This window comes from Crinia signifera, chromosome 1 (genome assembly GCF_055691185.1).
Source record: "Crinia signifera chromosome 1, ASM5569118v1, whole genome shotgun sequence".
Lineage (NCBI taxonomy): Eukaryota > Metazoa > Chordata > Amphibia > Anura > Myobatrachidae > Crinia > Crinia signifera.
In genome coordinates this window covers 156,564,445-156,587,641 of record NC_139217.1, presented here as the reverse complement: position 1 = coordinate 156,587,641, position 23,197 = coordinate 156,564,445, and the positions used below count along the sequence as shown (strand labels likewise).

Genomic DNA, 23,197 nt, shown 5'->3' with positions numbered 1-23,197 from the left:
GGTGGGCAGTCAGCCAGTCAGGCAACTCGGTGATTGGACAATCATCCAGGCAGGTGGGCAACTCGGTGAGTAGGCAATGTGGCGACTCTTGGACTGGGCAGCATGAAGGCGGAGGTTCAGGGGCAGCATCTAAGCCATCTGCTGCGTAGCACTGCCTAGTATTTCATTATCCAAATGCACATGTTCGAAGGTTCAATCCTGCTCTTTAGCGATGGGCACATCACAGGGATGGATGCAGCTAGCAGAGCAGCTTGCCCTTTGCTGGGTGACACCCCCATCCCCCACAGAGTAACACAGGCAGTTGTACTTTCGGCAGATTTCACAACTGACTGAATCAGGCCCTTAGTTTCATCAGACAAGTACAGAACAGTAGAGTTCAAATTGCTCCATAATATATTTGCAGGGCATCCATGGTAAAGATCTGTTTTGTTTTTTTCAACATGTATTTTATTGCAGCTTAAATGATGAAACAACATACAGTGAAAGTGCACATATATACAATGCACAAGAGTGGTTAAACAATAAATTGGGTACTTATTTCCTAGCACGGCGCCACCGATTTTGAATGTATCCATCGGGTCGGAAAAATCGCGTCCATCGCATGCCAACCAAATTGCATGCGATGTGATCGACCCGATTTTTACATTGGAATCAATGAATCAATGTAAAATGGTCCCTGAGACCCGATTTTACATTGATTTCAATGTAAAAAGCCCCCAAACCCCCCATTTTAATACCAAACCCTCCCCATATGTTTTAAATGCCCCCCCCATTGTTAACGCCACCCCACTATTGACGCCAACCCGAAGCGTGGCGAGCGCAGCGAGTCCGCGAGGGGTGGCGGTACGCGTCCTCCGACCTTTTCATACCCCTACTATCCACGTCGGCGTGGAGTTGATTTTTAAGTGTGGTGAGCGGACACGGATACCTTCACAGGTATCCGCGTCCCCTCGCGGGCTTCACAGGTATCCACGTCCCCTCGCGGGGCTCGCCATGCTTCGGGCTCGGTACGCGTCCGACGACCTTTTCATACCCCCACTATCCACGTCAGCGAGGAGTTGATTTTATAAAGTGTGGCGAGCCACCGAGCCCGCAGCGTGGCGAGCGCACGCGGATACCTGTGAAGCCCGCGAGGGGACACGGATACCTGTGAAGGTATCCGCTGTGCTCGCCACGCTTTGGGCGCGGTGGCTCGCTGCGCTCGCCACACTTTATAAATTCAACTCCATGCCGACGTGGATAGTGGGGGTATGAAAAGGCCGAAGGATGCGTACCGCCGCCCCACGCGGGCTCGCTGCGCTCGCCACGCATCGGGTTGCCGTCAATAGTGGGGTGGCGTTAACAATGGGGGGGGGGGGGGGGCATTAAACATACTTTTTAACCATATTCAATGTGAAATGGGCCATATTGGCCCATTTCACATTGTCACCTATGTAAAATCGGGTTGATCGTATTGATGTTCACTTTAAAAATAATTTAACATTGTTCCCTATGGGATGATCGCGTCGGTCGCATCGCGGCACCTTATTAGGGGCCGCGATGGACGCGATTTTGTCTTTCACCGGCAAATTAGCTGGTGATTGACATAAAATCGGGTCCATCGTGTTGATTGTATGCCTTAAGTGCCTTAAACTTAAGCATACAATCAACGAGTTGGGCGCCGTGCTAGGAAATAAGTACCATTTTTTGTAATGGTCTAAAGCAATGAGAAGCTTCAAAAAACGTTTTCTAATTTTATATAACAATTCTAATCACGGGAACAATACACACACATCTAGAGTAGGAGTTTATCTTGTATGAGGCAAATGTGCAAAGATCTGTTCTTATAGAGTGAGAGCGGTATGTGGGCACTACTGCTGGTTATTATAACAACACACAGCAGCTGTGCGTTATGTGTAATTGATGAGCTGTGACACACTTATAGGTACAATTTGCCTTCCGATGTTGACGATATAGGGTTTTAACCCTTGTGATCCCGATGCGCGTTCACGTATCGCAAGGCAGAAAGTCTTGTCTGCCTTGACTATATATTGCAGATCTGCACTATATAGTCAGACTTGTATGCAAATCGGATGTGCCTTGCGATCTTATCCCGATCTGATCAGATCGTGGATCGCATCTTAAGGCACATTTGACCGTGTGTACACACCATCAGTTTTGTACCAGGGGGCGAGGGTCATTTTTTTTGGACATAGCCTCGTGTTTCTCAGCCTGTTTTATAATAAACTTCACCCTAACACCACACCCCCTCTTGCCCTCCATCACCTCACCCCTCTCTTTTTCATCGCCCAGTCTCTTCTTTTTCACTCTCTCCCTGCCCCTTTTCTCTCTTTATTTTTCTCTCTCCCCCCCTGCTGTCTCTCCTTTTATTTCTCTCCCCTTACTCTATCTTTCTACCCCTGTCCTCTATTCTCTTTCTGTTTCCCCTGCTCTCTTCCCCCAGTCCATCTTTTTCTCTTAACACTCACTCACCTCTCCTTATCGCTGTCTCTCTCTGCCCCTAGTATCTCTCTCTCTCTTTTTCCTCCCTCTCTGACAGTCTCTCTACCTGGCACTGTCTCTCTCGCTTTCTCCCTGACACACTATCTCTCTCTCGCAAGAATAGACGCTCATCCCTACTAAGTCACGCTACTAGAAGTGCTGCTTAATGTGCAGATGTATGTGGACACATTTGTAAAGTGTGTTTTTGTGCTATGAGTTGACACATTTGTCCACATATTTGTTATACAGTACTTGACAGTAACCTATTCCGTTTTGTTTAACCTACAGACATGTTTAAGCAGCCATGAGTTAATATTCAGCCTATGATCACACCACAGTGAAGACCATTTTGACGTTACACTAAATATAGGTACGCTTTACTTTATTCTACATATTCTTAATTCAATTAGAATGATGCAGTGATACTTGCTGTGTCTTAAAGCAGTGTCCAGTTATACGGTTAGTTTTAATGGACTGTTTTTACTCTTAGTGGAGCCTATGGGAGTTCCATGCCACCAATGATGCTGAAGCATGGAGTTTGCAGCCAGTAATCCCACTCTCGCCAGTTTTTAGCTGATATTTTTACTACAGAAGTGTGTGAGCCGCAGGAAAAACTATTATCGCTTGTAGTTCCCAGGCCTCCAGCAAAGGGAAAGAACAAGTCAGGTCCACTTTAATAATAGATTAATTATTATTACTGTATTATGTACTGTAGCAGCAGTCATTGCACAATGGTTAAAAAAAAATTGTTTTATAGAGTTTAGTGTACAGCTACAAAAGGATGTCCAATATAGGGGTAAAAGTAATGGGCGCCTGGTTTTATTGAAATTGAAGGGAGCAGTAGAAGTAGTAACTGAAAACTTTACAGACAGCCTAGCCTGTTTGTTTGTATAGTGCACAATTTAAATGAGAATTGGAATAAAGCTGGCATTTAAGTTCTTAGGGTGTGATTCAATTGTTAAGTGGGCACCTCCTACTAGATAAGTGACAGCACCCAGCTCATATCACTGTGTAGGAGCCAGCTCTACAGCCACAGTACTCTCCTGGGGCAGCCCAGCATCTCCCAGACCCCTGGATTGACAGAATCGGGTGTCAGGATACCTAGCCATGCCCCTCCTGCAAAGCCACACCCCTTTTCATGTTGCAGCCCTATGGTGCGCGGATGGTCTCCATTACCACACCAGGTGTTGTTAAGGTAAGTGATGCCTCTGCACAGAAGCAAACATTTCTCGACTTTATTTCTAACAAATGTACAATTAAAGGCATCGGATTAGCAGCATGATAGGTTAGTAAATTGACGGCTTAAATTGTATTGTCTGCTACCCTATTAATACAATGTGGAATTTAACAGTTTAAAGTGTGAAGCAACGTTCTCTTCGTTGGATGATTTTATTAATTTGTTAATGGTGCTCATACACAGTGCAATAGGCACCGTGTGTTTTGAATAATAATATCTACCGAAGTGAAATTTGACTGGCGGGCCCGCGCATCGCTTCGGGTGACACATGCCATCAATGTGATTTGGATTTATCAAAATTGCATGGATCGCATGCCATATCTCACATGTGTATAGGCACCATTAAGAGTGGATTATTATCCAATCTCTACAGCATCTTCATGTCATTATGAGAAGCTTGGTTGGAGCTCACACCTTCGATAAATTGCATATTATACAAAGCAGAAAAAAATGTAATCATTTTTTATTAGATAATGTTTCATATGAACTATTATCATATTTTATCAGCGGATATACTGAAAAAATAACAGATTATTGTAGAGGAAATAAAAGACCTTCCCTTCACCTTAACCAATCAAATAGATATTAGACAAATGATTCAGTGAAGCTTACAAGTAGAATGACTTATTTATTAGTGTGCCTGGGCATGTCTCCCTTAGCTCATTGGAATCTCCTATGCTTAACTTCTACTGTTCTTGTCTCTCTTGATGCCTTCAGTCAGACTGGACATTGTTTTTTTCCTTGATTTACCATTTCTGATTCTCAGCAGTTATGTTTGAGCATAAATCAAATGCGTCTTTCTAAGTATCCAAACCTCTATGACTAACTGAAATATGTTTTATGATACAGGTTGAGTATCCCCTATCCGAAATGCTCGGGACCACGAGCATTCCAGATAGGGGAATTTTTCGGTTTTTGGAATAATTTTTTTTAAGGCATACTTACCTGTCCCCTGATGGTGTCTGGTGGTCCCTCGGCATCCACGCAGTCCCCGGGCGTCCACAGCAGGCCTCCGGCATCTTCTCTTGGTCTCCAGCGGTCCCAGGAATGCAATGCGCGGGTGTGCGCGCGCACCGGTGACGTCACCGGCACGCACACACACTCGTGCAATGCATTCCTGGGACCGCTGGAGAAGATGCCGGAGGCCTGCTGTGGACGCCCTGGGACTTGGTAAGTATGAAAAGAGGGTTAGGGGGGGGAAATAAAAAAATTATTCGAATGATTCCAAAAACCACGGTTTTCGGAATAATTCGGATAATGGATGCCCGGATACGGGATACTCGACCTGTACCATCAAAGCTACATTATTTTATTAGTTATATGCTGTATTGTCATTGTAGTATCAAAGTCAACAAAATGCACCCGTTCTCATAATCAGAAAAATGTGGCAATTTTTGATAACTCCACAAATTTCTTATTTTAAAGCAGATAACATGGAAGAACATGCAAAGGCTCCCTTTGGAGCGAAGCATGCGGAAAATAAGCCTCTGCATAACTTTACCATCCCTAAGATAAAAAGAGACAGTGAAAAAGGTTAGTATGCAAAGTTTTAATATTTTAATATATTTTATAGGACTGGAATATAAGAGTGTACACAGTTTTTAAACAGAATTCGCCAGTGGAGCAATTATCGATTGACTGTGTATGCGTAGCATATGCATCGCACATGCGCTAAAGTGAATAGTAACTGAAAATGCGTATAGATAATAAGGTACTTGTTTCCTATCTGGGCGCCCAGGTTTTCTACGTACGGCACCGTAATGAAATCGCATCGCATCGTACACATACACGATATTGAACGATGCGATGCGATACGATTCGATTTACCATAGGAAACAATGTGAAATGGCTCAATTTAGCCAAATTATCATAGGAACAATAGTAAATGGGCCAAAAACACCCCTGAACATTGAAATGTCCCCCCAAAAGTAGTTGACGCCACCCCGCCATCAACGTGAACCCGAAGCGTGGCGAGCGCAGCGAGTCCGTGAGGGGCGGCGGTACGCGTCCTCCGACCTTTTCATGCCCTACTATCCACTAGGGCGTGGAGTGAGAATAGAATAGTGTGGCGAGCGCAGCGAGGGGACGCGGATACCTTCACAGTTATACGCGTCCCCTCGCGGGCTTCCCAGGTGTCCATGGCGACGCGGACACCTGGGAAGCCCGCAAAGGGACGCGTTTACCTGTGAAGGTATCCGCGTCCCCTCGCGGGGCTCGCTGCGCTCGCCACACTATTCTATGTGTATGTGTACGATGCGATGCGATGCGATTTTTCTACGGAGAATAGCATGGTGCGCAATTAACTTAGCGGGCGCCCAGATAGGAAACAAGTACCGATAATAAACCTGATCCCCTTGTTATTTGACTGACAGTAAGCCTCCATTTGGGGGTGGAAACCTGCTGTTTTCTGGGTATGTCTGAAACAACACAGGTGTGCTCAGGCGTTTTTAAGGAGGGTCTGTAAGTGATGACCACTTCCCACCCTGTCGCAGATTAGTGGAAGCCTCATTCCTACTCACTATTGCACAGGCAACAAAAACTCTTGAACCCCATTAGTGGTGGGTTTTCCTGGGACAGGACAAACCTACCAGGGCAGGTTTGTCCTGGTGTGGGGGGGTGTGGGGGGGTGGTGTCATGCGCTCTTGGGCATTCGTGGGTACAGGTGCCCGAGGGCTCCTGAGCGGGGCCTAGCGTTGGCAGCCGCAGTGGAGATCCGCCATACAGGGGCAGGCTGGGCCGGGGGGCAGAGTGCCACATGCCCCCCAGGCCGGTCTGACTATTTACTGGCTGGGCCGGCTGCCGCAGCCGTCCCTGCCGCCGGCCGCCTCCCTGTCCTGCAAACCCCGGCCGCATGAATGTAGAGTAGCCTAAGGCGACGGCCTCTCCAAAAATGGCTGCCGCCTTAGAGGAGACAGACACTAGAGGTACTGCCATATCTCTAGTGTCTGTCAGAAGAGAACAGCGCTGCCAGCGCTACCCGGAAGTACAGATTCGGGTAGCGCTGGCGCGCTATTGAAATGAATCCTTTGGTGCATGCATGTACCCTGGCTCCCCCCTGCAAGAAATATCACTCCCCATGGGCCATGGCAGAAATGAAACCCCTGGCATGAAGCATGTAACCCCTGGCAACAAGTGACGTTCCTTTGATAATGAGCATGTAGGTAAGCAGCAGTTATATAGTATAATATGTTATAGGCATTATTATTTTTAATGGGCATTATGGTATTGGCATTATGTGTACTGGGCATTACGGTGTGTGGCATTATGTTTTATGGGCATTATGTTGTTGGAATTATGTGTAGTGGGCATTACGGTGTGTGGCATTATATTTAATTGGCATTACGTGTGGCATTATGTTTAATGGGAATTACGATGGCATTATGTGTAATGGCCATTACAGTGTGTGACATTATATTTAATTGGTATTATGGTGTGTGACGACATGTGTAATGGGCATTACGGTGTTGGCATTATGTGTAATGGGCATTGCGGTGTTGGCATTATGTGTAATGGACATTACAGTGTTGGCATTATGTGTAATGGGCATTACAGTGTTGGCATTAAGTGAAATGGGCATTACAGTGATGGCTTTATGTGTAATGGGCATTACGGTGTGTGGCATGTGTAATGGGCATTACGGTGTGTGGCATGTGTAATGGGCATTACAGTGATGGCTTTATGTGTAATGCGCATTACGGTGTGCGACATTATGTGTAATGGGCATTACGGTGTTGGCGTTATGTTTGGGCAATACAGTGATGGCTTTATGTGTAATGGGCATTACAGTGTGTGGTATTATGTGTAATGGGCATTACGGTGTGTAAAATTATGTGTAATGAGCATTACAGTGATGGCTTTATGTGTAATGAGCATTATGGTGTGTGGTATTATGTGTAATGCACATTATGTGTTGGCATTATGTGTAATGGGCATTACGGTGTTGGCTTTATGTTTGGGCAATACAGTGATGGCTTTATGTGTAATGGGCATTACGGTGTTGGGGGGGGGGGGGGGCGACGCAAGGGATGTGTGCACGCCAGTGAAGGCACCCCTGGTGCACACTTCTTATCTGTGGCATTCCCGGAAATTTCTAGGGAGAGCCCCCTTCTGCAGCGCAGCTCAGCCCGAGAAATTTCCAGGCATACCACCAGAAGAGGTTAATGGTTTGGGAATTGCATATAGCTTTATGAGTGGATAGTGATTAGCGATCCACATGCAATTCTCTCGCAGGGGCGTTTTTTTTCTTTCTGTCTTGACAGTGGAATTCTCCTCACAGTCCATTGTTAATTCTCCTATTAGTAGTCAGGGCTGAATCAGGCCCTATATTACATCCTATTGCATAAAAGGTAATATTCTTATAATAAAAATAATTTTATTTATATAGCGTTTTTCTCCAGCAGGACTCAAAGTCGATTTTCAGGAAAAAAAAACACACATTTAACAAAGAATTTTGTATAGCAGGGTGGTTTCAGTCATTATGGGTAATGTATTCCAATCATGAAAAGTACCAGTTGAGGTAGCCATCTTGGGGAGACTACGTAGGATTACCCTGTGACTGCGCCTATGTTTTGATTGCAGCATTCTAACGCTTGTAATACGGTCAACAGTCAGGCCCATGTATTTTTCATCCTATCCACGAGTGTACCAGGTAAGGCAGCCATGGTGGGCACACTACAAATGTTACACTGTGGGAGCCATACAAGGACCCAAGTCATGTATTGGGTAAACGGTCACAGCTTTGCACTATGATATATAGTCTATATCAGGCATTCCCAGACACAGTCCCCAAAGCACATAACAGCCCAGGCTCCAGCTGTAACGGTTCTGGGTGTGGACCCACCGTTGGAGTAACATGACGGGCACGTGCGTATGATAGTGGTGAGCTGAGCCCTCAGCCGGTACCGCTGTATAGGACGGCCACTGCGCACCCTACTCTAACTCTATTGGCCTTCTCGGGCAGGTGACTGTAGACTGCAGAATGCTAGGCTTCTCCTGTAGTCGCCGCGTTCGAAGAAGCAAGTTAAGCCCGCTCCGCCCCCGATGCAACCAGGTTATAAGATGTTACAAGTCTACGGTGACCGCCAGAGATAGGACCAAGAGGAGGATCTACCTAACAGGCGCTAACTGGACAGGACACCCTGGCTAACTGCACCAGGCCAAGAACGGGGGTGTGACCAAGTCACAGGCACCGGACAAACTAATAACGGGGTGCCACCAAACGAATACACGCCAAAGCAAAACAGTGGATACACTTAAAACTGATGGTACCACAAAACAGGCGTGAACCCACAGCCGTGGGCCTCTCCGAATCACGGAGAGCAGGACTATGACAAAAACTATAACCAAGAATACAGAGCAGCTTGCTCACTAAAATAAAGAAGGTAACAAACCAGCACTTACGTAAACAGACTGCGCACTCCGGCAGCACCAGATGGAATAGCGCACGCCAGGAGCGACTTGGCAAGACTGGACGACAAAATAATGCTGACCAGGACAGAACCGGATCAAGACGGGACCAGGACGGGATCAGGACGGGACCAGGACTGGACCGGAACTGGACCGGATCAGGACGGGACCGGATCAGGACAGGATAGTGACTGGACCAATAGCAATATCACCGGCGGGGCGGGGCTGAGCTGGGCCAGATCCCTTAAGAGGGATAGTCCAGCCAATCAGCTGCCGCCTGAGGACCCAGCCAACCTGTATTTAAGATTACCAACAGGTGGCTCAGTGCGTGCCTGTGCTCCCTACATTGGCATCCCCGGCCAGGCAGGAGTACTGCGTCCCAGCCGGGTGGAAGTGACGCCGCAGGTCCTGGTGCCGCCGGGCGGAAGACACCAGCAATACCCATACATGAGGACAGGTGATCCAATCAGCACGTTGGTTATTCTGAGCAAGTCAGTGAGGCCTGGGTCTGGATTTGGGCCCTCTGGGCTGAGTTCCACTCTGCTGCCCCCGATAGTGTAACCATGGGGAGGGGGGCCGCCACTGTGTTTTGCCTGGAGTATTGGGTGGGTGGTGGATGGGCTCTCGCAATTCGCTCATGCTGGAGGACAGCGGCTGGGGCCTGCAGGCTGGAAATCCTTCACTGTCGTGGCCAGGTGATACAGCCGGGAACCGTGGGGTCGCTGCCTTTGGTGGTCATGCTGGGGTGCCGTGGCGGTGCGCCTGCCTGTCCCGGCTGGGTCCTCCTCCACTTTACTCCCGTCTGCCTCCTCCGTAGAGCGAGAAAGAAGGGAGCAATAGTGAGAGAAAGGGGAGAGAGGGGTTGTCAGAAAAGGAGAGTGTCAGGGAGAGAAAGGGGTTAGAGACAGAGAGAAAGGATTCACAGGAGAGACAGGGCCAGCTAGAGGGGAGGGGGGACTGTTAGAGAGAGGGAGGAAAGAGGGGAAGTGTACGGTGAGAGGTGGGGAGAAGGAGAAGAAAGAGAAATAAAGAGTGAGGTGAGATGTGGGGAGTAAGAGGGGGAACGGAGAGAGCAGTGGAAGCGGGAAAAGGATGAGACAGCAGGGTACTTGTGTATTATCTGGGCGCCCGATATATCGAATCGCATGTCACTAGTTAAGGCATGCGATTGGACCCGATTTTGAGCCTTTCCCAGGCGGAGTGTACAATTTTAATATCTCCTCGCATCGCATGCCTTAACTAGTGGCATGCGATGCAACGCGATTATACCCGATATTACATTGTACAGGCACCCTGATGCCTGATTACAATGTTAATGGGTGATAACTATGTGAAATGCCCCCTCCCCCATTGTTAACGCCACCCCAGTATCAACGGCAACCCAAAGCGTGGCGAGCGGCGGCGGTACGCGTCCTCCGACCTTTTCATACCCCCACTATCCACGTCGGCGTGGAGTTGATTTTATATAGTGTGGCGAGCGCAGCGAGCTACCGAGCCCGAAGCGTGGCGATCGCAGCGAGCCCCGTGAGGGGACGCGTATTACTTCACATGTATTCCGCGTCCCCTCGTGGGGCTTGCCACTTTTCGGGGTCGGTGGCTCGCTGCGCTCCCCACACTATATAAAATTAACTCCACGCCGACGTGGATAGTGGGGGTATGAAAAGGTCGGAGGACGCATACCGCCGCCCCTCGCGAGCTCGCTGCGCTCGCCGCGCTTCGGGTTGGCGTTGATAGTGGGGTGGCATTAACAATGGGGGGCCATTTAACATTGTACACCCACCCTGATGGGTGATTACTATCAAAAATCTGGGTCTGGGGGGGGATTTAACATAGGAATCAGGCATCTGGGTGCCTGTAAAAATAAAAATCTGGTCCAATCGCATCGCATGCGATATGATTGTATGCGATGCAACGCAATTTTTTTAACGTACGATGAAAAAATCGGGCGCCCTGATAATACACAAGTACCGACAGCAGGGGAGAGAGAGGGTGACAGATGGGCTGGGGGAGAGAAAAAGAGGTCAGGGAAAAGAAGACTGAAAGCGAGAGAAAAATAGGAAAGAGCATGGGTAGGAGAAAAAGAGAGGTGCGAGAGGGAGTGATATGACAGGGTGAGAGGGTTGACGGGTGGGGAGAGGGGGGTGAGGTGATGGAGGGTAAGGAGATATGTGGCAAGAGGGGTTAGGTGGCAAGAATTGATGGGGAGTGAGAGGAGGCGAGGTGTCCGTGAGGGGGTGAGGTTACGGGTGGCGAGAGGGGGTTAGATGAGGTGAGATGACGGGTAGGAAGAGGAGGTGATGTGACGGGGTGATGTGGCGAGAGTCGAGTTGATGGGTGGCGAGAGGAGGTGAGACGACGGGTGGCGAGAGGAGGTGAGGTGACGAGAGGGGGTTAGGTGGCAGATGGCGAGAGGGGGTTAGGTGAAAGGTGGCGAGAGGGAGTTACGTGACAGGTAGTGTGAGGGGTGAGAAGACGGGTAGTGAGAGCAGGTGAAGTGACGGGGTTATGTGACATTGGTTAGAGGAGCTGAGGTGACCTAGTGAGAAAGTCAGGTGACGTGTGGTGAGAGAGCGTGAGGTAATGGGTGGTGAGAGGGCAAGAGGTTAAAGTTCTCTTCTGTAAGCGCTCTGGAGGTGCGTGGGAGGAGCGGCCGGTGCTGGGTAGCAGCAGCCGGCATCAGGAGCAGTAGATGGGGGAGCAGCGGCGTCTGTAGTTGCAGGGTCCTCCGGGGTGTCCTGCTCAGCCATGCTGCAGAACTCAGCACATGGCTCAATCAGAATGGCAGCCACGGCTGCTTCTGACTGAATCTGACACCTCTACACTGGCCGCAGCAGAGTGCATCCCCGGGGAACTACTCATTTTTTAAAACACAGACCGGGTCCCCAATTTGGGGTTAAATATGCGCTATAGCGAGTATTTGTGAATACTGCCCATGTAGTGCAACCTGCCAATGGAGAATCCATACATGCAGCCATCTGAATGAGGTGCACAGCATAGGTTGCTGCTGGCAGGGTGTGTAACTAGTAGAGGTAGAGCATACAGTGGGGGATTGAAGGAAGAAAATATAAAAATGTACAATACAGTGGCATTAAAGGCAGTATTAAAACAGTGAATATAGCAAGAATCGAGTGCCACTTCACAGCGCTATTCCCTATTGCAGCTTTGGTGTGAATCACCTAGGCACAAACTGACATAATTGGTGATAACCCACAGGTGCACAATTTAAAAAAAAAATGGAATGGTAAAAAGAATATAAAATTAGAAACATAAAACAATAGGCACATACAGTATCATCATAAACATTACAAGTAAGGAAAGTCATCCACCAGGAAAAGCAGGGGATTACACGTTTCAAATTTGTAATGGCTCTTCTTCATAGGCTTTGGGGAAAACCATTACAGGCTTGAAACGCATAAAGCAATCCATGACTCATTTATCTGGACTTAGGAACCCTACCCAGTGCATGCTTTTTGGAGCCTAGCAGGGAGCACTTCCGGACTGCACCTTGCCCTCAACATCCCTATGGGCTCTAAATCACCTTTTGGGTAAGATCATCCCCTGCCTTTCCTGTTGGAGGACTTTCCTCACAGGAAATCAGCAACCCACCTCGTCTTCGTCCAGGAGCTAAAAGTTTACACATCCATTCGCATGCAACAAGCGGCCGTTCGCTCGTGTAGGGGGGGGGGCGCGAGTTTGCTTGCCCGGCGGGTGGCGTCCAACCACTCGGCAAGCAGCAAACGTACGCTGCTGGCCAAGCCAACGTGAATCACCCCCTAAGGCCCAAAACCTTGAAAAGCAAAAATTCATGTAACAGATGTGACTCTGCTGAACGCCTTATCAGTATTGCAACTGACCACTACTGACGATATAAAGTGACCAGTGTGGTGACCTTTTTGGTTTCAAAATGACTATTATACGGGCAAAATTGAAAGGGTAATTATTGCCTGAAATAATAAAATTATATAAGGAAAACAACATCAACTAAGACATAAAAGAATGAAATGGATAATAGTCTGCCCCCAGACCCTGGGGTCCTGGTGTTTTACCCACAGGCAAAGTTTTAATAAAGTCCTGAACCTGTGGTAGGCTATCTCAGTAGCATCTCCCCTCATGCCATCCAGCTACCCACCCACTCCCCTATTCCAGCAGCATCTCTCCTCATGCCAGCCTCCTATGTCCCTTATATGCCAGCCAGCCTCCCCACCCTATTCTAGAAGGTTCTCACATCAAGCCAGCTTCCTATGCCCCTTAATATGCCAGCCATCCTCCCAATTCACTCCCCTATTCCAACAGCATCTCCCCTCATGCCAGCCTCTTATGTCCCTTATATGCCAGTCAGCCTATTCCAACTGCATTTATCCTGATGCCAGCTGCCAATACCCCCCTAATCTGCCAGCCAGCTTCCCCACCCACCCCTTCCCTATTTCAGCAGTATCTCCCCTCATGCCAGCATCCTATACCCCATAATCTTCCACCCAGCCTACCCACCCTGCTCCAACTGCATTTCTCTCATACCTGCTGCCATTGTCCCCCTAATTAGCCAGCCTCCTCACCTGGTCACCCATTCCTCTCAGCAGAAGGCTCCTCTCCTTCGGCTCTGGCCTGCAAGCCCTCTCCTCCATTTCCAGGCTCCTGTTCCCAAATTCCTGGCATGGCTCATCACCTGCATTTCATGGGCAGCATCATGGGAAGGTTAGGACACTTCTTGCTGCAGCTCCCCGGGCGTCTCCCTCCCCAGGTGCCACTGAGTGTCAGCGTGGTGTGTGGGGGGGGGGGGGTGCAGTGGCTGACAGCCACTGGACTCCTCGGTCCGCTCCCTGCTGCACTGACACGCCGCTCTCAGCAGAGGGGTCACAGTAGGGGTCAGGGGCACCTGAAAAAGCTGACAGCCACAGATAATACAGTCCTTGGTGGCATGTCGGCGTGGAAGTGGGCAGCGGAGGGGCAGGGCACATTTAGAAGTCTAAAAAATGGTCCGGGGCGTGGCCCCCTACAGAAGAAGCTTAGCGGGAACACTAGAGAGGGCTTCATAGTACTGGAGGAATTACATGGCTATCATCTATACAGTGTGTGTGTGTGTGTGTGTGTGTGTGTGTGTGTATGTATGTATATTACAGGCCTGGCCAATCTGTGGCTCTCTAGATGTTGTCAAACTACAAATCCCATCATGCCTTGCCACAGTTTTGCTATAAGGGAGTGTTAAAACTGTGGCAAGGCATGCAGGGATTTGTAGTTTCACAACATCTGGAGAGCCACAGGTTGGCCTGTCCTGATATAGATGATCTGACATTTCGGCAAGCAAATGCCTTTATCAAAGACGTCTTTGATAAAGGCATTTGCTTGCCGAAACGTCAGATCACACACAGTTGTGGACCTGTTATTTATTTCTTGGTTACAAATCCGTTCGAGTGCCGCCCCCTCTGTATCCCTGGATACTCAATTGTGTATATACTGTAAGTGGGAGGGCACCCCGGTAGCTGAGTTATTGTCTATTAGGGTGCCGGACCCTGCAACAGAATATATGAAAATATATATATATATATATATATATACACAGAAGGATCCGGCACTCCAAGGGTTAAGCGTGCGGCTTGCTCTGGTGCTTTCCCGATGCCAAGGGCAATCCAGACAGGGTTGTAGCAGGGGCAGCACTCTGAGACTTCATTCAATAAAACATGCAATAAAAAGCACTTAAAAATCTAATGAAGTCTCAGAGTGCCGATATAGATATATATATATATATATATATATATATATATATATATATATATATATATATATATATATATATATATATATATATATATATATATATATATATATATATCTGTCTGTCACAATTCTGGCCAGCAGGCCTCAATTTCTCCAGCTTCAATGGTGCCTTCCCTGGTCTCCCACAGCCGGGATTCCAAAATTCAATCACCTCCTTAGGGCGGCACTCACTTCTCAAGAAGACACGTACAAATGGAGTTTTAAATCTACATTTCGGAGCTTTATTCACACTCCGTCATCAGGATCCTGTGAATAAAGCTCCGAAACTATTGTAAGCAACTGGTGTGGGCGTTGCATATAGGCAGCGATACTACTGTCGGCAACTGGTGTGGGCGTTACATATAGGCAGCGATACTACTGTCGGCAACTGATGTGAGCGTTACATATAGGCTGCGCTACTGTCGGCAGTTGGTGTGGGCGTTACGTATAGGCAGCAATACTACTGTCGGCAGCTGATGTTGGCGTTACGTATAGGCAGCGATACTACTGTCGGCAACTGGTGTGGGTGTTACATATAGGCAGCAATACTACTGTCGGCAACTGGTGTGGGCATTACATATAGGCAGCGATACTACTGTCGGCAGTTGGTGTGGGCGTTACGTATAGGCAGCGATACTACTGTCGGCAGCTGATGTTGGCGTTACATATAGGCAGCGATACTACTGTTAGCAGCTGGTGTTGGCGTTACGTATAGGCAGCGATACTACAGTCAGCAGCTGGTGTGGGCGTTACGTATAGGCAGCGATACTACTGTCGGCAACTGGTGTGGACTTTACGTATAGGCAGCGATACTACTGTCGGCAACTGGTGTGGGCATTAGGTATAAGAAGCGCTACTACTGTCTGCATCTGGTGTGGGCATTAGGTATAAGATGCGCTACTACTGTCTGCATATGGTGTGGGCATTAGGTATAAGAAGCGCTATTACTGTTGGCAGCTGGTGTGGGCATTAGGTATAAGTAGCGTTATTACTGTCTGCATCTGGTGTGGGCGTTAGGTTTAAGAAGCGCTACTACTGTCTGCATCTGGTGTGGGCATTAGGTATAAGAAGCGCTACTACTGTCTGCATCTGGTGTGGGCATTAGGTATAAGAAGCGCTACTACTGTCTGCATCTGGTGTGGGCATTAATTAAAAGCAGCACTACTACTGTCGGCAACTGGCGTGGACATTAATTAAAAGCAGTGCTACTACTGTCGGCAACTGGTGTGGGCATTAATTAAAAGCAGCACTACTACTGTCGGCAACTGGCGTGGACATAAATTAAAAGCAGCGCTACTACTGTAGGCACTACTACATGTAGGCAGCACTACTACTGTCGGCAACTGGTGTGGGTGTTATGAATAATCAGCGCTAAGACTTTCAGCAACTGGTGTGGGCGTCACGTATAGTCAGCGCTACTACTGAGGACAACAGTGGGCATTATGTATAAGCAACACTACTACTGTTGACATTTTGTGTAATGGGCACTAATGTGAAGCGTAATGTGAATAAGGGCACTAGGTGCTGTGCAGGGCAATAACTAGGTGTGTGCCAGTGGTGCCTTTCCCTTTTGCACTGTGGATACATCATGTGGTCCAGCAGCTGCAGTTATTGATTGGCTGTTGGACTGAGAGCTCTGATTGGTTCAAAAGCTGGTGCCATATTTGAAAATCAGTTCAGTGCCTCTGCTGGACTCAGGGCTGGACAAGACATACTGCATTGGGCACTTCTCTGGCCATTGTGTAAGGGACACTACTGATGGCATTATGTGTATAACAGGAGTACTTGGGGCATTACGCATAGCATAATGTTATATGGGCATTAAAGTGTGCAGCATATTGTATAGGGGAATTACGGCGTGTGGCATAATGTGTTAGCGCATCACAATGTGTGGCATAATGTGAAATAGGCAGTACTGTGTGGCAGTACCATGTGTGCCATAATGTGTAATGGGCATTACGGTGTTATTGGTACTGTCACGTTGCCACGCCCCTTCTCCCAGTTCTCGCTGTGGTAGTGGGGCAGTCACAAATTCACTTTCTGGCACAGGGCACCAAAATGTCTAATTATGGCACTGGTGCTATATAATGTGAATAAGATGGTGAACGGTGTGGCGTAATTTGAAATGAGTGTACTATTGTGTGGCCACGCCCCTTCCTTGTGAGACCACACATCTTTTTTTTGTGTGTGCGGTCCCTTTGTAAAGTATGAGAGGGCGCAAATGTAAAGTTTCTAGGAGGGCGTAGAACACCCTAGCATCGGCCCTGACCACAAATGTTTTTTCTAATGCATTCCAACCCAGAATCGTAGCGCCGTGCTCCACACAGCATTTTACCGCGATTCGATGGCCTGTGGGGTGATACCAAAGCCAAAATAATGCAATTGTAATTTAATATGGCTCCTCCCCACAGGCCCAAGAATCGCGGTAAAACGCAATGGAGGGGACTAATTATGTCTAGTCACAACACTGAGCAACCACAAATACTGCTGTTGCTTTGCTGCTTTTCAGGCTCTGAGTCCCAATATTTACAGTAAGTGCAAGTGCGTGTATGAGGCAGCATTTGTATCTGCAGATGGCGCCGTTTTCATTCAGCCCAGCAACGCGCCAAGATTTGGACACGCTAGCATCTCACATGCTTGCATGTCCCATTGCCGCAAATGTGGTGCGCAAGTGTCAAGCATGCATATTTCAGCTAATGGTGCGTCAAGACGGGCAGACATGCCACATAGTTGGGTTGAATGAAAATGGCTCCAACTGTACTTAAAATAAATAAGTATATACTGTATATATAGTGGGGGTTTTTCACCACCTTTAGGGGCAAAGGAATTTGATATAGATAAAGCAGTGCCACTCAGTGTACCACGCCACCACCCTGGGTCCATGCCTCTACCCTCCTGTGTCCACGCCACCATCTATTACCTTTAGTAAAGTTGTGGCAAGCGAAGGTGATCTAGTCAGATACCTTAGAAAAGGGTCTGAAATCGCCCCATGTGTACACCCCTTAAGGAGGTGAGCTCATAAACATGTTCCTCCTCCCTGAGAGGTGCTCTCCCTCCTCCTTACATTGTTCAGAATTATACATGGGCTGAAAACTTCATATACATATGTTTAATTATATGTATCCAAAGTAATCATCCCTGTTTTCTGCAGTGTCCGCGGCAAAATTGTTTGCTTCTGTGCAACACCCGTGACTAGGTAGAAACCCGTGCATCTTTCAGCTTCAAGTTCGCAGGTATACTGATGAAGTAACCCTGCCTACTGTTATGCTGGCCCTGCCCATTTTGATTTGGTGCTGCCCACATGAGGCCACTTCCAGAAATTTTCCAGGGCCACTTTTGGTTCCCAATCCGACCCTGGCCACCGGGACAAAGACAGGAACCTGCTCCTGTAGCTCTTTTCACCCAGAGGTAGATTCTGTGGTGATTAAAATTGTTGCATTTTATTTAGTAATGGGGTTGAGTTTATAACGCTGCTGATGTCTTGATTTTTTTGAGATTTATATATATTTGTTTTATTTATTTATTTATTTAATGTATTTTAGTTTGTTTTGTCCATTGCACACCAAACCGAAGAGAATTTGGTGAAATCATGGATACTTTCGATAAGGAAAGGCTAAATATGGGCTGCGAATTGAAGTCATCGTGGAATTTTTTTGACCTGAAGCTTGTCATTAATAATGATTTGGAGCAAAACTTTTTTGAAAAAAGGTAATTAGTTTTACAGTTCATTTTCATTACAATCCCCCCCCCCCCCCCCCCAAATGTCTAATAACCAAATAAGTTTTTTCTGATACATATGGCTTAGAACTAAATAAGTCAAATCGGGATTTTGTATAAATAAAGATGCAAACGCATCCTGTGGTTATTCTGCTTTACCTGAGAAATCTTATACTAAAGGACCATACACACTGGGCGATTTTGAGCTGAAAGCCACTCAAAACACCCAAGTTTCAGCTAAAAATCACTGTGTACTCGGTCCTCATTACCCCACACAGTGCATGTTTTGCTGGTAACCCAGCAGATGCACAGGTGTACTAATTACTCAGACACATATTATAAGGTCCGCAGGTGGAGTTAATTATTTCACTAGTGATTCTGTGAGGAGACCTGCAAAACATGCACTGCGTGGGGTAATGAGGACCGAGTTCCCTGACCACTGGTCTATCCTCTCTTTATTGAATCCTAGATCAGGTACTCTTTACCTAGAACGGCGCCCATCGCGACCATCGTATGCACTAAAAAACGGGTGCGATGCGATGCCCGCGATGGCTGCGATTTCCCATAGGGATCAATGTTAAAAGTCAGATTGGACGCGATTTTAGTGTTCAATGCCTCAATGACCGTGATTTTTCCATAGGAAACAATGTTAAATGGGCCACAGAGCCCAAATAGTCACCCTAAAGTCTGAAATGGCCCCCACAATTGTTAACGCCACCCCACGATCAACGTGAACCCAACCTTTTCATACCCCCACTATCCACGTCGGCGCGGAGTTGAGAATAGAATAGTGTGGCGAGCGCAGCGAGGGGACACGGATACCTTCACAGGTAAACGCGGCCCTACGCGGGCTTCACAGGTATCCGCGTCCCCTCGCGGGGCACGCTGCGCTCGCCACGCTTCGGGCTCGCTGCGCTCGCCACACTATTCTATTCTCAACTCCACACTGACGTGGATAGTGGGGGTATGAAAAGGTCGGAGGACGCGTACCGCCGCCCCTCGCGGGCTCGCAGCGCTCGCCACGCTTCGGGTTCACGTCCAATCTGACTTTTAACATTGATCCCTATGGGAAAATCGCGGGCATCGCGTCGCACCCGTTTTTTATGTGCATACGATGACCGCGATGCCCGCGATTTTTTACCCACGCCGTTCTAGGTAAAGAGTACCCTAGATCATTTTAAAATACGATTGGTTGCTATGGGTATCGTCACCTCTTTTCATTTTTAGAAGCTTTAGTAAATTTACACCTAATATGTAGTGCCTAGGAAACAACAGGTGATTTATTTTTTTCTTTCCAGCTGTTTTTATATAAAAGCAAATTGCAAAAAGTGTTAGAGTAACGTGAGTGAGTGTATATTATGCGATACAGGCAATGAAGGACACCGACCTCTGGTCGTCTCTACCAATTCCAGCTGGCAACATCTCCCCAAGCCAATTGTCACCTGAGCTCTCCCCCCCCCCCCCCCCCTCCCCTGCCAGTATGCCGCCATTGCCGCTCTGTAATAGAATCTGCAGTAACGCTCTGACCTGCATCGGATATCCTCCTCAGAATCCAGCTCCCCCTTTATAATGCTCTTCCCCATTTATCTGCACTCCATTTCTATCAACCACCCTGCAACTTTACAGCCGTCAGCACCTGTACTGTTGCTCTATCATGTTGGTGGTCCCGGGCCCCTCCAGCAGTTCTCCATACTCAACATATTCAGCCAGCTCCACACGGGTGCTGAGGGACAAGCTGGAGTTGCAGCTCAAGCTAGAGATCGACAACAGTGACCAGACCGGGGACTAGCTGGAGTAAAGAGGTAACTACTGCCTCAGCTGCTATTTACACTTACCCCAGTTCTGTGTAACCCTCTCCTTGTCCCCATTATTGCCCCAGAAGCTAAGTTACCCTACACCCGCTCTCTACTCCCCAGTACTGCCTGCCATTACCACAGCTGCTATCAACCCTATCCCAGGCACTGGCCAGTAGCTATCTTTACTTAGCCCATCTTGCCCTAAGTACTGTCCAAGTAGCTATCTACAATACATCCTCTCTACCGCAAGTCCTGCATGCCATTCTCAATCTGTATCTCAACTGCTACCTTCTCACAGCGCAACCTAAGCTGCGGCCTGCCCACATCAGTGCCCCTGTCTCAATCCCAAGCATTGCCATAATCTGTTTCCAACACTGCCTAAAATGCCACCTGCCAAAATCCCCAGCATTGCTCCAGCTGCTGCCTGACCTTAGACCCCATGAGATGGAATCCAGAAACAGTGGCGTTGGACTCCATTGAAGTGTCCTTGTGACCCATATATTTTGTTGCTCAGCACAATCACTGGACTTAGAAACATCTAACAATTTATATGATAAAATCTGTTGGATTTCATGTGTACCCAGTCCTAAACATATATTTAAACTTTATGATATGGTATATATAACATTAACCTGTTTCTTATTGCTTACCACTGTTAAAATAACCTGCTATGTGAATTTTGTAAGGTTCATGCAGCTTTAAATTTCCCAGAAATAATACTTTTCATGTATCTTCTCATTATTCGTATATATAACAAGTGAGACCCATTTTTGCATTGCTTTTCAGAATGGAAATGAAAGAACTTGGAAGGCATGGAAGAGAGCTAGAGGAAAAGTTCTGCTTCCTGGCAGTATCACACGATGCTGCACCAGCTATATCTAAATATGGTTTAACGGTTGAAAATATTGCAACAAAGGTGCTGGGCAATCCAGAAATGGGAGTTTATTTATTCCGACATGTTGATGTTGCACTGAATGTCGCTCATCGGAGAAATATGTCTTCCAACGTAGTGGTCGTTTTTAAAGTAAATATTACACAACTTTGTTAAAACAGTTAATGATAATGTATGATATATTGTAAAACAGAACAGCTATATTAGAAGCCATCACAGTGAAAGCAACTCAGCTGTGAAACTAGTTTTATAAAGTATAAGTGCATTATACGTGTCAAAAAGAAATCTACTTATAATTGAATAAGATTCTGGCTGATTTATCTTCAAAAACTATTTCACGAATGAGTGCCACTGTTCTCAGCTTTCTGCTCTCACCGTGAGCCGCAAGCTGTCCTCTTTGTTAAGTACTGCTCTGTATTTGCTTCACTGCATTCTACAATCTAATTACAGAGAACTGGGTGTATAAAAGTTTCTATAAACAAAGGAAACCATTGTTATAATACATGGAAACTTTATTACACTACCATGTAGACCAGTGGTAGTCAACTCCAGTCCTCAAGTGCTACCAACAGTTCACATTTTACAGACAACCTAGCTGCTGCACAGGTGCTCTCATTACTCACTAACATTTTTTAAAAGATCCACAGGTGGATCTAATTGCTTCGCTTGTGATTCTGTGAGGAGATCTGGAAACATTAAGGGGGATATTCAATCGCCGTCGAGCATCTCCCGTGGGGGAGATGCTCGACGGGCCCTATTCAATGCTGTCTTCCCCGACAGCATTGAACAGGGTTTCCTGGCAGAACGAGCCCGACATCTCTAGCTGTCGGGCTCGTTCTGCCGAGAACAGCCGGGAAGTGACGAGCTGCCGGCTGCATCTCGTCACTTCCCGGCCGCAACTCGCGGCCACGCCCCCTTCTCGTCCCGCTGCAGGTGGGACATTGAATCCCGCCTGCATGTTCTCGGTCGAGCTGACCGAGAATGGGACTGGGTCATGGCGGGTGAGCAAGCTCGTCTGCCGTGACCCGAAGATTGAATACCCCCCTAACTGTTGGTAGCTCTCAAGGACTGGAGTTGGCTACCCCAGATGTAGACTGATGTTCACAGCACTGTCATAATAACAACTGGTACTCTTTAAAAATAAAAGAGGTCAATATGTAATGTTTAAAGCCTAAGTGAGCAAATAAGTACCAATACTAATTCAATCCCGGACGATATTTCCGCCAGGCATTTCCGACCAGATGCAGTCAAATTGACATTCGAACAATTCAATGTCTGGTCCATTTTTCAGTCTGACGGAATAGATTCTGACAGTCAGAATCTCCGTGGATCAGCGATGCCGATAGTTGAAAAGTTTTCGACAGTGCAAATACGACTTTAAACAAAGTGGAATTTGCATGAGAGGAGTCCCGGTTGCAATCTGCCAGGATTGAATACCGATGGCCGATATTTCTGACAGGCTTTGTCAATCACTATATCGACATACATTATGGGCCTTATTCTAGTTCACTCTTTCTGACAAAATCCTTCTTAGATGGACAAAACCATGTGCACTGCAGGGGGGCAGATGTAACAGGGGCAGATGGAATTAGATTTGGGTGAGTTATTTAGTTTCTGTGCAGGGTAAATACTGGCTGCTTTATTTTAACACTGCAATATAGATTTCACTTTGAAGTAAAACCCCACCCAAATCTAATTCTCTCTGCACAAGTAACATCTGCCCCACCTGCAGTGCACATGGTTTTGTCCATCTAAGAAGGATTTTGTCAGAAAGAGTGAATTAGAATAAGGCCCTATGTGGCATGGTTGTAACACCATCATGCAGCTTGTGGATACCAGTGCTATGTCAACATAACGTTTTTTGCTGTGATTCTGGGGTGAATTTATGAAGCTTGGAGAAGTGTTATCTATCCCCAT

At 47.3% G+C, this 23,197-nt stretch overlaps 1 protein-coding gene across 11 annotated transcripts in view; it reads left to right on the top strand.

The window, feature by feature from the left end:
- TEX15 (testis expressed 15, meiosis and synapsis associated) overlaps positions 1-23,197 on the top strand; it is an 86,861-nt gene that overhangs the window by 26,777 nt on the left and 36,887 nt on the right. For 4 of the 11 annotated variants that reach the window (XM_083175016.1, XM_083175054.1, XM_083175006.1 and 1 more), the window contains exons 2-5: positions 2,770-2,851; positions 5,144-5,251; positions 18,418-18,583; positions 21,175-21,412. In XM_083175016.1, the coding sequence (XP_083031142.1) occupies positions 5,152-5,251; positions 18,418-18,583; positions 21,175-21,412 (504 nt within the window). In that variant the 5' untranslated portion in view covers positions 2,770-2,851; positions 5,144-5,151. Of the gene's footprint in view, positions 1-2,769; positions 2,852-3,089; positions 3,148-5,143; positions 5,252-18,417; positions 18,584-21,174; positions 21,413-23,197 lie in introns of those variants that run through there. The other 7 variants (XM_083175032.1, XM_083175011.1, XM_083175029.1 and 4 more) reach the window with 4 other exon arrangements.